Source organism: Xenopus tropicalis, chromosome 4 (genome assembly GCF_000004195.4).
Source record: "Xenopus tropicalis strain Nigerian chromosome 4, UCB_Xtro_10.0, whole genome shotgun sequence".
NCBI classification, from domain to species: Eukaryota; Metazoa; Chordata; class Amphibia; order Anura; family Pipidae; genus Xenopus; species Xenopus tropicalis.
Genome location: NC_030680.2, coordinates 153,325,549 through 153,341,897, shown reverse-complemented (window position 1 = coordinate 153,341,897; position 16,349 = coordinate 153,325,549). Strand labels below are relative to the sequence as shown.

General features: G+C 52.4%; 1 protein-coding gene across 2 annotated transcripts in view; it reads right to left on the bottom strand.

Moving 5' to 3' along the window:
• Positions 1 to 16,349, bottom strand: part of pparg (peroxisome proliferator activated receptor gamma) — a 54,245-nt gene that overhangs the window by 13,634 nt on the left and 24,262 nt on the right. For both annotated transcript variants that reach the window (XM_031901300.1, XM_031901301.1), the window contains exons 4-5: positions 11,571 to 11,709; positions 2,213 to 2,412 (exon numbers count right to left, since the gene is read on the bottom strand). In XM_031901300.1, the coding sequence (XP_031757160.1) occupies positions 2,213 to 2,412; positions 11,571 to 11,709 (339 nt within the window). The remainder of the gene's footprint in view (positions 1 to 2,212; positions 2,413 to 11,570; positions 11,710 to 16,349) is intronic.

Genomic DNA, 16,349 nt, shown 5'->3' with positions numbered 1-16,349 from the left:
GCCAGATACCGGTTGGGTAGGGCGGCCGGGGGCCCACACACGGGCAGATAAGCAGCAGAATCACCTTGAAGTTAACTTTTATTATGTTATTGAATGTCCCAGTCTGAGCAACTTTGCAATTGGTCTTCATTATTTATTTATTATAGTTTTTGAATTATGTGCCTTTCTTACTATGGGGGTCAGTGACCCCGGCAGCCAAACCCTATTGCTCTGTGAGGCTCCAGTTTTATTGTTATTCTTCATTTCCTCCCCCCTTATCTTTCTATTCAGCCCCTCCTATTCATGTTCCAGTCTCTCATACAAGCCCCTGATTGGTTGCTGAGGTAAACAAGACCCTAGCAACCAGAGAGCTGCAGAAATACCAAACTGGGAGCCGCTGAATAAAAAGCTAAAATTACTGAAAAACCACAAAAAAAATAACCAATAAAAACCATTTGCAAATTGTCATCATTGTTAATAACACATGAAGAGTTAATTTAAAGGTGTACTACCCCTATAAATCTGTCCGGCCACCTTGAGATTTTGAGGGCCCCTGGTGTTGCTCCTGTGGCCCTTAGCAGTAATCTGCAGCATCCAATTAACCCTTTGGGCTCCGCACACTGATTACATTTCTATTTCTGGATGGGTCGGTGCCACAAACACAAATGGCTGAGCCCCCAGCGGCTGCTGAACTACTGCTTAGTGTTGGGCTGCAGGGAGTTGCAGGGAGTTGTAGGGAGTTGCAGGGAGTTGTAGCGAGTTGCAGGGAGTTGTAGCGAGTTGCAGGGAGGTGTAGGGAGTTGCAGGGAGTTGTAGCGAGTTGCAGGGAGGTGTAGGGAGTTGTAGCGAGTTGCAGGGAGGTGTAGGGAGTTGCAGGGAGTTGTAGCGAGTTGCAGGGAGGTGTAGGGAGTTGCAGGGAGTTGTAGCGAGTTGTAGGGAGGTGTAGGGAGTTGCAGGGAGGTGTAGGGAGTTGCAGGGAGTTGTAGGGAGGTGCAGGGAGGTGTAGGGAGTTGCAGGGAGTTGTAGGGAGTTGCAGGGAGGTGTAGGGAGTTGCAGGGAGGTGTAGGGAGTTGTAGGGAGGTGCAGGGAGTTGCAGGGAGGTGTAGGGAGTTGCAGGGAGTTGTAGCGAGTTGCAGGGAGGTGTAGGGAGTTGTAGCGAGTTGCAGGGAGGTGTAGGGAGTTGCAGGGAGTTGTAGCGAGTTGCAGGGAGGTGTAGGGAGTTGCAGGGAGTTGTAGCGAGTTGTAGGGAGGTGTAGGGAGTTGCAGGGAGGTGTAGGGAGTTGCAGGGAGTTGTAGGGAGGTGCAGGGAGGTGTAGGGAGTTGCAGGGAGGTGTAGGGAGTTGCAGGGAGTTGTAGGGAGTTGCAGGGAGTTGTAGGGAGTTGCAGGGAGGTGTAGGGAGTTGCAGGGAGGTGTAGGGAGTTGTAGGGAGGTGCAGGGAGTTGCAGGGAGGTGTAGGGAGTTGCAGGGAGTTGTAGCGAGTTGTAGGGAGTTGCAGGGAGGTGTAGGGAGTTGCAGGGATGTGTAGGGAGTTGTAGGGAGGTGTAGGGAGTTGCAGGGAGGTGTAGGGAGTTGTAGGGAGTTGCAGGGAGGTGTAGGGAGTTGTAGGGAGTTGCAGGGAGGTGTAGGGAGTTGCAGGGAGGTGTAGGGAGTTGCAGGGAGTTGTAGGGAGGTGCAGGGAGGTGTAGGGAGTTGCAGGGAGTTGTAGCGAGTTGTAGGGAGTTGTAGGGAGTTGCAGGGAGGTGTAGGGAGTTGCAGGGATGTGTAGGGAGTTGTAGGGAGGTGTAGGGAGTTGCAGGGAGGTGTAGGGAGTTGTAGGGAGTTGCAGGGAGGTGTAGGGAGTTGCAGGGAGGTGTAGGGAGTTGCAGGGAGTTAGGGAGGTGTAGGGAGTTGCAGGGAGGTGTAGGGAGTTGCAGGGAGTTGCAGGGAGGTGTAGGGAGTTGCAGGGAGGTGTAGAGAGTTGTAGGGAGTTGCAGGGAGTTGCAGGGAGGTGTAGGGAGTTGCAGGGAGGTGTAGGGAGTTGCAGGGAGTTGCAGGGAGTTGTAGGGAGTTGCAGGGAGGTGTAGGGAGTTGCAGGGAGTTGTAGGGAGGTGCAGGGAGTTGCAGGGTACCAGCTGGAGGGACGCAGGTTAGCCCCCCCCCATGTATATATACAGTCATTACACGGTATAATATATACAATGTGCCCCCCTGGGAACCCCCCGGACCCTGTATAGATTAATAGCCAGTACTAACGGATTTGTCGGTGGCCCTGCCGGTCAGGATGGCCCTCGCCTTGGCTTTGGTCAATGGGAAGGACTTCAGGTAGGAGTCGTACAAGTGCTTGGCCAGGACGCGCTGATCGGCCGATTCCGGGTTCAACTGGTCGATGTCGCTGGAGATCTCAGCCAATAGCTTCTCCTTCTCCGCCTGCGGCATCCGCCCGAACCTGATGGCTGAGAGAGACATTCCCGTTACAACTTACGGTCCCTTACGGCGGGGCCACTGGGGGGCAGCAGAGGGCAAGTTGCCCCCCCCGGTGTTTCCAATACCCTAGTGATATTCTCACCCAAACATTATCTCCAGGGCCCCAGATTAACCCCCAAGCATAAACCTTAAAGGGGAAATTAACCCTTACATGAACTTCTGAAGATGTAACGTCACCACCTCTGCAATTGGTCTCTATTTATTGTTATTTTTCCGCTGCTTTTTTTTTTATTCTGCCTGTTTCCAGAATTAAACTACCAATACTGCCTGGTTGCTAGGGGTCAAAACCCTGGGGTTGCTAGGGGTCAAAACCCTGGTAAGGACAAAGCTGGGAGCCAGGTGTGGATACACCAAGTGTATCTAACAAGTCAGGGCTACTGAGTCTGGATGGATGGGGGGGGGGGGGTAAATATACAGTCAGGGCTACTGAGTCTCCAAGGGATGAGGGGGGGGCTAAATATACAGTCAGGGCTACTGAGTCTCCAAGGGATGAGGGGGGGGCTAAATATACAGTCAGGGCTACTGAGTCTGGATGGATGGGGGGGGGGGGGGTAAATATACAGTCAGGGCTACTGAGTCTCCAAGGGATGAGGGGGGGGCTAAATATACAGTCAGGGCTACTGAGTCTCCAAGGGATGAGGGGGGGGGGGGTAAATATACAGTCAGGGCTACTGAGTCTCCAAGGGATGGGGGGGGGGGGGTAAATATACAGTCAGGGCTACTGATTCTCCAAGGGATGAGGGGGGGGGGGGTAAATATACAGTCAGGGCTACTGAGTCTCCAAGGGATGGGGGGGGGGGGAATATACAGTCAGGGCTACTGAGTCTCCAAGGGATGAGGGGGGGGTAAATATACAGTCAGGGCTACTGAGTCTCCCAGGTCAGAGGGAAAGCTGGGGGGGGGGGGGGGGTATATCTAGAAGTCACTGTGGGTGCAGATGAATAAAATCCTGCTTTGTAGCCAATCAGTTGCAGTACCGCTTCCCACCAGTATCACCCAGAGCAGTGTTGTCCAACTCATGACAAGTGGGGGGCAATTAGATCTCATGCTGGGGGGCCGCATTCAGTTCAAATGATCATGTAATATAGTGAAGTCTCTGAATCCTTTACTTCTCGTGCAGCAACCTCCTACCCCCCCAACAGTTGTCCTGCCCCTCCCCCACCGCTTACAGGAGTCTTGCCCCCCCACCATTTACAGGAGTTGTGTGCCCCCACTTACAGGAGTTCTGCTCCCTCCACTTACAGGAGTCTTGCCCCCCCACCACTTACAGGAGTCTTGCCCCCCCACCATTTACAGGAGTTGTGTGCCCCCACTTACAGGAGTCTTGCCCCCCCACCACTTACAGGAGTCTTGCCCCCCCACCACTTACAGGAGTTCTGCCCCCCCACTTACAGGAGTTCTGCTCCCTCCACTTACAGGAGTCTTGCCCCCCCTCCACCACTTACAGGACTCTTAACCCCCACCACTTACAGGAGTCTTGCCCCCCCTCCACCACTTACAGGACTCAACCCCCACCACTTACAGGAGTTCTGCCCCCCCACTTACAGGAGTCTTGACCCCCCAGTGACAGGAGTCTTGCCCCCCCCAACACTTACAGGAGTCTTGACCCCCCAGTGACAGGAGTCTTGCCCCCCCCAACACTTACAGGAGTCTTGCCCCCCCAGTGACAGGAGTCTTGCCCCCCCATGACAGGATTCTTGCTCCCCCCCCCCCAGTGACAGGAGTCTTGCCCCCCCCAGTGACAGGAGTCTTGCCCCCCCCCCAGTGACAGGAGTCTTGCCTCCCCCCAGTGACAGGAGTCTTGACCCCCCCCCCAACACTTACAGGAGTCTTGCCCCCCCTCCACCACTTACAGGACTCTTGCCCCCCATCACTTACAGAAGTTCTGCCCCCCCACTTACAGGAGTCTTGACCCCCCAATGACAGGAGTCTTGCCCCCCCCCAGTGACAGGAGCCTTGACCCCCAATGACAGGAGTCTTGCCCCCCCCCCCAATGACAGGAGTCTTGCCCCCCCCCAATGACAGGAGTCTTGCCCCCCCCAGTGACAGGAGTCTTGCCCCCCCCCAGTGACAGGAGTCTTGCCCCCCCCAATGACAGGAGTCTTGCCCCCCCCAGTGACAGGAGTCTTGCCCCCCCCCAGTGACAGGAGTCTTGACCCCCCCCCCAATGACAGGAGTCTTGCCCCCCCCCAACGACAGGAGTCTTGCCCCCCCAGTGACAGGAGTCTTGACCCCCCCAATGACAGGAGTCTTGCCCCCCCCCAACGACAGGAGTCTTGCCCCCCCCAGTGACAGGAGTCTTGACCCCCCCCAATGACAGGAGTCTTGCCCCCCCCCAGTGACAGGAGTCTTGCCCCCCCTCCTCTGGCCAGAAAATAAGAGCAGTGACTCTCTATCCCAACTGTGATGCCTCATTTGCTCATTTCTGTTCCTGCCTGGGGGGTTAAGGGGCAACAGACAGACTGATGCCCACAAGTTGCCCCAATGTAACCCAGAGCAACTCTTTGGCAATAACTGTGGCTTTATCTCTATACATTTCTGTGATGCCCCAGGGAGGGGGGGCTGTGCCCATTGTGCCCCACAGCTGGGCATGTGACCGGGGGGAGCGGCTGCAACAACATCTTATGATTTATTCTGTCACTTGATAGTGTTTTGCTGGTGTCGCAATCCCCCCGCCCCACAGCAGGGCCTTCTTCTACCAGAATGTAATGCCAGGGGCCCCCAGGGGGCACAGTGCAAGGGGATGTGCCAATTGTTACCCCCCCAGCACAAATATGTTCCTAAACGGCTTTCCAAACATCCACAACAAATCCAAACAACTGCCCCACATCCACACCAAATATTCCTGGGGCCCGGGGTCCTACCCCCACCCCCCCGGCCAACCAGCAGCCTCGTACCCCTTCCCCTCACTAACTACAATTCCCAGAATGGGGAAACTGGGGGGCTATTAGTGTGACTCATTCCTAACAGCTAGCTCCCATACTGATCCAGGGCATCAATAATACCCCCTGGCAAGCTGGTGATAATTGGGCAAGATGGAGACAGTAGGGTAATATGGCAATAGTAGAACATGATGGGGACAGTAGGGCAAGATGGGGACAGTAGGGCAAGATGGAGAGAGTAGGGCAAGATGGAGACAGTAGAATAAGATGGGGACAGTAGAGCAAGATGGGGACAGTAGGACAAGATGGAGAAAGTAGGACAAGATGGAGACAGTAGAATAAGATGGAGACAGTAGGACAAGATGGAGACAGTAGGACAAGATGGAGACAGTAGGGCAAGATGGAGACAGTAGGGCAAGATGGGGACAGTAGGGCAAGATGGGGACAGTAGAGCAAGATGGGGACAGTAGGACAAGATGGAGACAGTAGGACAAGATGGAGACAGTAGAATAAGATGGAGACAGTAGGACAAGATGGAGACAGTAGGACAAGATGGAGACAGTAGGACAAGATGGAGACAGTAGGACAAGATGGAGACAGTAGGACAAGATGGAGACAGTAGAATAAGATGGGGACAGTAGGGCAAGATGGGGACAGTAGGGCAAGATGGGGACAGTAGAGCAAGATGGGGACAGTAGGACAAGATGGAGACAGTAGAATAAGATGGAGACAGTAGGGCAAGATGGAGACAGTAGAATAAGATGGAGACAGTAGGGCAAGATGGGGACAGTAGGGCAAGATGGGGACAGTAGAATAAGATGGAGACAGTAGGGCAAGATGGAGACAGTAGGACAAGATGGAGACAGTAGAATAAGATGGAGACAGTAGGGCAAGATGGGGACAGTAGGGCAAGATGGAGACAGTAGGGCAAGATGGGGACAGTAGGGCAAGATGGGGACAGTAGGGCAAGATGGAGACAGTAGGGCAAGATGGAGACAGTAGGGCAAGATGGAGACAGTAGAATAAGATGGAGACAGTAGGGCAAGATGGGGACAGTAGGGCAAGATGGGGAAAGTAGAATAAGATGGAGACAGTAAGGCAAGATGGGGACAGTAGGACAAGATGGAGACAGTAGAATAAGATGGAGACAGTAGGGCAAGATGGGGACAGTAGGGAAAGATGGGGACAGTACGGCAAGATGGGGACAGTAGGGCAAGATGGAGACAGTAGGGCAAGATGGGGACAGTAGGGCAAGATGGACACAGTAGGGCAGGATGGACAAAGTAGGACAAGATGGAGACAGTAGGGCAAGATGGACACAGTAGGACAAGATGGAGACAGTAGGGCAAGATGGACACAGTAGGACAAGATGGAGACAGTAGAATAAGATGGAGACAGTTGGGCAAGATGGAGACAATAGAATAAGATGGAGACAGTAGGGCAAGATGGAGACAGTAGGACAAGATGGAGACAGTAGAATAAGATGGAGACAGTAGGACAAGATGGAGACAGTAGAATAAGATGGAGACAGTAGGGCAAGATGGAGACAGTAGGGCAAGATGGAGACAGTAGGACAAGATGGAGACAGTAGGGCAAGATGGAGACAGTAGGACAAGATGGAGACAGTAGGGCAAGATGGAGACAGTAGGGCAAGATGGACACAGTAGGACAAGATGGAGACAGTAGAATAAGATGGAGACAGTAGGGCAAGATGGAGACAGTAGGACAAGATGGAGACAGTAGGGCAAGATGGAGACAGTAGGGCAAGATGGAGACAGTAGGGCAAGATGGAGACAGTAGGACAAGATGGACACAGTAGGGCAAGATGGAGACAGTAGAATAAGATGGAGACAGTAGGGCAAGATGGAGACAGTAGGACAAGATGGAGACAGTAGGGCAAGATGGAGACAGTAGGGCAAGATGGAGACAGTAGGGCAAGATGGAGACAGTAGGACAAGATGGAGACAGTAGAATAAGATGGGGACAGTAGGGCAAGATGGACACAGTAGGGCAGGATAGACAAAGTAGGACAAGATGGAGACAGTAGGGCAAGATGGACACAGTAGGGCAGGATGGACAAAGTAGGACAAGATGGGGACAGTAGGGCAAGATGGAGACAGTAGGGCAAGATGGAGACAGTAGGACAAGATGGAGACAGTAGAATAAGATGGGGACAGTAGGGCAAGATGGACACAGTAGGGCAGGATGGACAAAGTAGGACAAGATGGAGACAGTAGGGCAAGATGGACACAGTAGGACAAGATGGAGACAGTAGGGCAAGATGGACACAGTAGGACAAGATGGAGACAGTAGAATAAGATGGAGACAGTTGGGCAAGATGGAGACAATAGAATAAGATGGAGACAGTAGGGCAAGATGGAGACAGTAGGACAAGATGGAGACAGTAGAATAAGATGGAGACAGTAGGACAAGATGGAGACAGTAGAATAAGATGGAGACAGTAGGGCAAGATGGAGACAGTAGGGCAAGATGGAGACAGTAGGACAAGATGGAGACAGTAGGGCAAGATGGAGACAGTAGGACAAGATGGAGACAGTAGGGCAAGATGGAGACAGTAGGGCAAGATGGACACAGTAGGACAAGATGGAGACAGTAGAATAAGATGGAGACAGTAGGGCAAGATGGAGACAGTAGGACAAGATGGAGACAGTAGGGCAAGATGGAGACAGTAGGGCAAGATGGAGACAGTAGGACAAGATGGACACAGTAGGGCAAGATGGAGACAGTAGAATAAGATGGAGACAGTAGGGCAAGATGGAGACAGTAGGACAAGATGGAGACAGTAGGGCAAGATGGAGACAGTAGGGCAAGATGGAGACAGTAGGGCAAGATGGAGACAGTAGGACAAGATGGAGACAGTAGAATAAGATGGGGACAGTAGGGCAAGATGGAGACAGTAGGACAAGATGGAGACAGTAGGGCAAGATGGAGACAGTAGGGCAAGATGGAGACAGTAGGACAAGATGGAGACAGTAGAATAAAATGGGGACAGTAGGGCAAGATGGGGACAGTAGGGAAAGATGGGGACAGTAGGGCAAGATGGGGACAGTAGGGCAAGATGGAGACAGTAGGGCAAGATGGGGACAGTAGGGCAAGATGGGGACAGTAGGGCAAGATGGACAAAGTAGGACAAGATGGAGACAGTAGGGCAAGATGGACACAGTAGGACAAGATGGAGACAGTAGGGCAAGATGGACACAGTAGGATAAGATGGAGACAGTAGAATAAGATGGAGACAGTTGGGCAAGATGGAGACAGTAGAATAAGATGGAGACAGTAGGGCAAGATGGAGACAGTAGGACAAGATGGAGACAGTAGGGCAAGATGGAGACAGTAGGACAAGATGGAGACAGTAGAATAAGATGGAGACAGTAGGACAAGATGGAGACAGTAGGGCAAGATGGAGACAGTAGGGCAAGATGGAGACAGTAGGGCAAGATGGAGACAGTAGGGCAAGATGGAGACAGTAGGGCAAGATGGACACAGTAGGACAAGATGGAGACAGTAGAATAAGATGGAGACAGTAGGGCAAGATGGAGACAGTAGGGCAAGATGGAGACAGTAGGACAAGATGGAGACAGTAGGGCAAGATGGAGACAGTAGGACAAGATGGAGACAGTAGGACAAGATGAAGACAGTAGGGCAAGATGGACACAGTAGGACAAGATCGAGACAGTAGAATAAGATGGAGACAGTAGGGCAAGATGGAGACAGTAGAATAAGATGGAGACAGTAGGGCAAGATGGAGACAGTAGGACAAGATGGGGACAGTAGGGCAAGATGGGGACAGTAGGACAAGATGGAGACAGTAGGGCAAGATGGACACAGTAGGACAAGATCGAGACAGTAGAATAAGATGGAGACAGTAGGGCAAGATGGAGACAGTAGGACAAGATGGGGACAGTAGGGCAAGATGGGGACAGTAGGACAAGATGGAGACAGTAGGGCAAGATGGACACAGTAGGACAAGATCGAGACAGTAGAATAAGATGGAGACAGTAGGGCAAGATGGAGACAGTAGAATAAGATGGAGACAGTAGGGCAAGATGGAGACAGTAGGGCAAGATGGAGACAGTAGGACAAGATGGAGACAGTAGGGCAAGATGGAGACAGTAGAGCAAGATGGGGACAGTAGGACAAGATGGAGACAGTAGGACAAGATGGAGACAGTAGGACAAGATGGGGACAGTAGGGCAAGATGGAGACAGTAGGGCAAGATGGAGACAGTAGGGCAAGATGGAGACAGTAGGGCAAGATGGAGACAGTAGGACAAGATGGAGACAGTAGGACAAGATGGGACAGTAGGACAAGATGGAGACAGTAGGGCAAGATGGGGACAGTAGGGCAAGATGGAGACAGTAGGGCAAGATGGGGACAGTAGGGCAAGATGGGACAGTAGGGCAAGATGGGGACAGTAGGGCAAGATGGGGACAGTAGGGCAAGATGGGGAGTGTAGGGGAAAATAAGACTTGCTATTGCCCCCCCCCCCTGTTATCATCATATGAGACCCCAAAACTGTTTGGAATCACAAAGTGCGCAAAGAAGAAGAGAGTGAGTCCAATTCAGGCAGAAGAATCTTGTTTCCCCTAAGAAGTTCTGATTGGACAGAAATGGTTCTTATTGGAAGAGATTCAGAAGGGGGGGTTCGGTTGCTGGCCGGGAAGGGCTTATATTGGACACATGGGATGTATCCTGGGCGCCGCCATATTGGGTGGGGCAGGTCCTGACCTTTTTTGAGTAGGAAAAACAAGCAAAACAGGACTTTTGGGGTTATTTTTAGATTTTATTTAAGGTCCAAATCTGAGTTCTGATTCAGGTGAATTTGGTGCCCATATCAGAGCCGTGGCGCAGGGAGAGGACTGGGTGCTTGGGGGGTGGGGGGGGGGCAGTTGCCCCGGGACTTGTTTGCTTTGGAATTCACATGCCAAGAACTTGTGTTTTCTGAGCTTTGTCCACTAAACCAGAAAATCCGGCCCTGCCCGGTGTATGAACAAGCGCAGGAATGGGGCCCTTCCAGTTTGGCTGCTCATTCCCAGTCCATCTCGTGTTGATTGTGACCCTGCGCTTTGCACGCCCGCGACCCGGCACGTACGCACCAACCGGCGTGTAAATTCCTATTGCTAACGAGGAACCGGTCCCATAAACAACACATTGTGCCCCGAGGGGGCAGGGGAAATCACTGGTTCTTCCAGAAATCTGCCCCTGCCGGGTATTAGCGGCCACATGTACCCCGCGTGTTACTGGCACCGCCCTCATCTGCACGCCTGGCAACGGCGTGTAAAGTGAGGGTTCCCTGGGGCCACTCCCTGCCATGGCCTGGGGGCATTTACACCTCGCGGGGCAAATAGGAAAAATAACGCATTCCAGAACATAAGAATGAATTCATTCAGAAACTTCTCCTGATGATCTGGGGTGGGGGCAATAAAGTGCAAGAGGAGGTGTCACAGGGGTGAGAGCAGTTTGTTTAATCAGAGAAACTCTAGTGACCTTGGTGGCAGCTGGGGCTCCTGTCCTGTCAGTAGGCTGGCTCCTCCCCCCTTTAATACCGGTAGTGTTGCCCCCTATCCCACATGGCTCGTTAGCAAGTGATTCGGATGCTTTCTGCATGGCTGCACATAAATCAGTTCAGTCTGCAGCATCTGAATTACTTGCAAATGAGAGGCTTTAATATGTGGCCAATAATAAAGGGGGGAGGTGGGAGCCCCCTAACTGTCAGTAACCTCCCTCCTGGGGCAGGAATGGTGCAGGGCCACTAGGGCCACAGGGAATCTGCTGATTGGCCGTACCGGTGGGAAGTCTGACCTGTAGGAGACTCCCGTTTGTTTCTGCCATGTAACCAGCTAATGCCTGGGGGGGGGGGGGGTATAAATTCCACATGCAGCGAAGCATTAAGTACTTTGCTTTCCCTTTACTTCTCTTGTCAAAATAAAACCTGTCCTGTTTTTGTGCCTGAGAATGGGCCGTAATATTGGGTTGTTTTGGTTTAGTTCCCCTTTAGCCCCTATCTAGGAATATGAGAGAGGTAAGTACCATTTGCCCCTCAGGAAGGGGCTTATTAGGGCCCCGCTGGGATCAGGATTCTGCTCAGAATTTGCCCCAATCCGAATCCTAAGCAGAACCCTGGGGGTGTGGCCCAAACCAAAACACTGCAAGAAATCATTAGAAATAGTAAGAGATGGATCAGCGCAAGTTCTGGGACCCTGGAAGGAACAGAACCAACTCACCGTTATGGGACATGCCGACCGACAGGCACTTCTGGAACCGGCAGAACTGACATTTATTTCGGCTTTTCTTGTGAATCCGGCAATTCAGGTCGCACCTTTCATAAATTAACTTCAACCTGATGGTTCTTCTGAAAAACCCCTGCCGGGAAAGGGGAAAGAAATCAGGCACCGGACCCAGTGTTCCCTTGGGAAGAAAATGTGGGATGGACACAGGGTTCCCCTGAGAAGGGAGTCACCACAGAAACACAGTAGGGGAAGAAATCAGGGATGGACACAGGGTTCCCCTGAGAAGGGAGTCACCACAGAAACACAGTAGGGGAAGAAATCAGGGATGGACACAGGGTTCCCCTGAGCAGGAAGTCACCACAGAAACCCAGTAGGGGAAGAAATCAGGGATGGACACAGGGTTCCCCTGAGCAGGAAATCACCACAGAAACCCAGTAGGGGAAGAAATCGGGGATGGACACAGGGTTCCCCTGAGCAGGAAGTCACCACAGAAACACAGTAGGGGAAGAAATCAGGGAAGGACACAGGGTTCCCCTGAGCAGGAAGTCACCACAGAAACCCAGTAGGGGAAGAAATCGGGGATGGACACAGGGTTCCCCTGAGCAGGAAGTAACCACAGAAACACAGTAGGGGAAGAAATCAGGGATGGACACAGGGTTCCCCTGAGCAGGAAATCACCACAGAAACCCAGTAGGGGAAGAAATCGGGGATGGACACAGGGTTCCCCTGAGCAGGAAGTCACCACAGAAACACAGTAGGGGAAGAAATCAGGGAAGGACACAGGGTTCCCCTGAGCAGGAAGTCACCACAGAAACCCAGTAGGGGAAGAAATCAGGGAAGGACACAGGGTTCCCCTGAGCAGGAATTAACCACAGAAACACAGTAGGGGAAGAAATCAGGGAAGGATACAGGGTTCCCCTGAGCAGGAAGTCACCACAGAAACACAGTAGGGGAAGAAATCAGGGAAGGACACAGGGTTCCCCTGAGCAGGAAGTCACCACAGAAACCCAGTAGGGGAAGAAATCAGGGAAGGACACAGGGTTCCCCTGAGCAGGAATTAACCACAGAAACACAGTAGGGGAAGAAATCAGGGAAGGATACAGGGTTCCCCTGAGCAGGAAGTCACCACAGAAACACAGTAGGGGAAGAAATCAGGGAAGGACACAGGGTTCCCCTGAGCAGGAAGTCACCACAGAAACACAGTAGGGGAAGAAATCAGGGAAGGACACAGGGTTCCCCTGAGCAGGAATTAACCACAGAAACACAGTAGGGGAAGAAATCAGGGATGGACACAGGGTTTCCCTGAGCAGGAAGTAACCACAGAAACACAGTAGGGGAAGAAATCAGGGATGGACACAGGGTTCCCCTGAGCAGGAAGTCACCACAGAAACACAGTAGGGGAAGAAATCAGGGATGGACACAGGGTTCCCCTGAGCAGGAAATCACCACAGAAACCCAGTAGGGGAAGAAATCGGGGATGGACACAGGGTTCCCCTGAGCAGGAAGTCACCACAGAAACACAGTAGGGGAAGAAATCAGGGATGGACACAGGGTTCCCCTGAGCAGGAAGTCACCACAGAAACACAGTAGGGGAAGAAATCAGGGAAGGACACAGGGTTCCCCTGAGCAGGAAGTCACCACAGAAACACAGTAGGGGAAGAAATCAGGGAAGGACACAGGGTTCCCCTGAGCAGGAAGTCACCACAGAAACACAGTAGGGGAAGAAATCAGGGAAGGACACAGGGTTCCCCTGAGCAGGAATTAACCACAGAAACACAGTAGGGGAAGAAATCAGGGATGGACACAGGGTTCCCCTGAGCAGGAAGTCACCACAGAAACCAAGTAGGGGAAAAAATCAGGGATGGACACAGGGTTCCCCTGAGCAGGAAGTCACCACAGAAACACAGTAGGGGAAGAAATCAGGGAAGGACACAGGGTTCCCCTGAGCAGGAAGTCACCACAGAAACACAGTAGGGGAAAAAATCAAGGATGAACACAGGGTTCCCTGAGCAGAAAGTTACCACAGAAACCCAGTAGGGGAAGAAATCAGGGAAGGACACAGGGTTCCCCCGAGCAGGAAGTAACCACAGAAACACAGTAGGGGAAGAAATCAGGGATGGACACAGGGTTCCCCTGAGCAGGAAGTAACCACAGAAACACAGTAGGGGAAGAAATCAGGGATGGACACAGGGTTCCCCTGAGCAGGAAGTCACCACAGAAACACAGTAGGGGAAGAAACCAGGGATGGACACAGGGTTCCCCTGAGCAGGAAGTAACCACAGAAACACAGTAGGGGAAGAAATCAGGGATGGACACAGGGTTCCCCTGAGCAGGAAGTCACCACAGAAACACAGTAGGGGAAGAAATCAGGGATGGACACAGGGTTCCCCTGAGCAGGAAGTCACCACAGAAACACAGTAGGGGAAGAAATCAGGGATGGACACAGGGTTCCCCTGAGCAGGAAATCACCACAGAAACCCAGTAGGGGAAGAAATCGGGGATGGACACAGGGTTCCCCTGAGCAGGAAGTCACCACAGAAACACAGTAGGGGAAGAAATCAGGGATGGACACAGGGTTCCCCTGAGCAGGAAGTCACCACAGAAACACAGTAGGGGAAGAAATCAGGGAAGGACACAGGGTTCCCCTGAGCAGGAAGTCACCACAGAAACACAGTAGGGGAAGAAATCAGGGAAGGACACAGGGTTCCCCTGAGCAGGAAGTCACCACAGAAACACAGTAGGGGAAGAAATCAGGGAAGGACACAGGGTTCCCCTGAGCAGGAATTAACCACAGAAACACAGTAGGGGAAGAAATCAGGGATGGACACAGGGTTCCCCTGAGCAGGAAGTCACCACAGAAACCAAGTAGGGGAAAAAATCAGGGATGGACACAGGGTTCCCCTGAGCAGGAAGTCACCACAGAAACACAGTAGGGGAAGAAATCAGGGAAGGACACAGGGTTCCCCTGAGCAGGAAGTCACCACAGAAACACAGTAGGGGAAAAAATCAAGGATGAACACAGGGTTCCCTGAGCAGAAAGTTACCACAGAAACCCAGTAGGGGAAGAAATCAGGGAAGGACACAGGGTTCCCCCGAGCAGGAAGTAACCACAGAAACACAGTAGGGGAAGAAATCAGGGATGGACACAGGGTTCCCCTGAGCAGGAAGTAACCACAGAAACACAGTAGGGGAAGAAATCAGGGATGGACACAGGGTTCCCCTGAGCAGGAAGTCACCACAGAAACACAGTAGGGGAAGAAACCAGGGATGGACACAGGGTTCCCCTGAGCAGGAAGTAACCACAGAAACACAGTAGGGGAAGAAATCAGGGATGGACACAGGGTTCCCCTGAGCAGGAAGTCACCACAGAAACACAGTAGGGGAAGAAATCAGGGATGGACACAGGGTTCCCCTGAGCAGAAAGTTACCACAGAAACCCAGTAGGGGAAGAAATCAGGGAAGGACACAGGGTTCCCCTGAGCAGGAAGTAACCACAGAAACACAGTAGGGGAAGAAACCAGGGATGGACACAGGGTTCCCCTGAGCAGGAAGTAACCACAGAAACACAGTAGGGGAAGAAATCAGGGATGGACACAGGGTTCCCCTGAGCAGGAAGTCACCACAGAAACACAGTAGGGGAAGAAATCAGGGATGGACACAGGGTTCCCCTGAGCAGAAAGTTACCACAGAAACCCAGTAGGGGAAGAAATCAGGGAAGGACACAGGGTTCCCCTGAGCAGGAAGTAACCACAGAAACACAGTAGGGGAAGAAATCAGGGATGGACACAGGGTTCCCCTGAGCAGGAAGTCACCACAGAAACACAGTAGGGGAAGAAATCAGGGATGGACACAGGGTTCCCCTGAGCAGGAAATCACCACAGAAACCCAGTAGGGGAAGAAATCGGGGATGGACACAGGGTTCCCCTGAGCAGGAAGTAACCACAGAAACACAGTAGGGGAAGAAATCAGGGATGGACACAGGGTTCCCCTGAGCAGGAAGTCACCACAGAAACACAGTAGGGGAAGAAATCAGGGAAGGACACAGGGTTCCCCTGAGCAGGAAGTCACCACAGAAACCAAGTAGGGGAAAAAATCAGGGATGGACACAGGGTTCCCCTGAGCAGGAAGTCACCACAGAAACACAGTAGGGGAAGAAATCAGGGAAGGACACAGGGTTCCCCTGAGCAGGAAGTCACCACAGAAACACAGTAGGGGAAGAAATCAGGGATGGACACAGGGTTCCCCTGAGCAGGAAGTCACCACAGAAACCAAGTAGGGGAAAAAATCAGGGATGGACACAGGGTTCCCCTGAGCAGGAAGTCACCACAGAAACACAGTAGGGGAAGAAATCAGGGAAGGACACAGGGTTCCCCTGAGCAGGAAGTCACCACAGAAACACAGTAGGGGAAAAAATCAAGGATGAACACAGGGTTCCCTGAGCAGAAAGTTACCACAGAAACCCAGTAGGGGAAGAAATCAGGGAAGGACACAGGGTTCCCCGAGCAGGAAGTAACCACAGAAACACAGTAGGGGAAGAAATCAGGGATGGACACAGGGTTCCCCTGAGCAGGAAGTAACCACAGAAACACAGTAGGGGAAGAAATCAGGGATGGACACAGGGTTCCCCTGAGCAGGAAGTCACCACAGAAACACAGTAGGGGAAGAAACCAGGGATGGACACAGGGTTCCCCTGAGCAGGAAGTAACCACAGAAACACAGTAGGGGAAGAAATCAGGGATGGACACAGGGTTCCCCTGAGCAGGAAGTCACCAC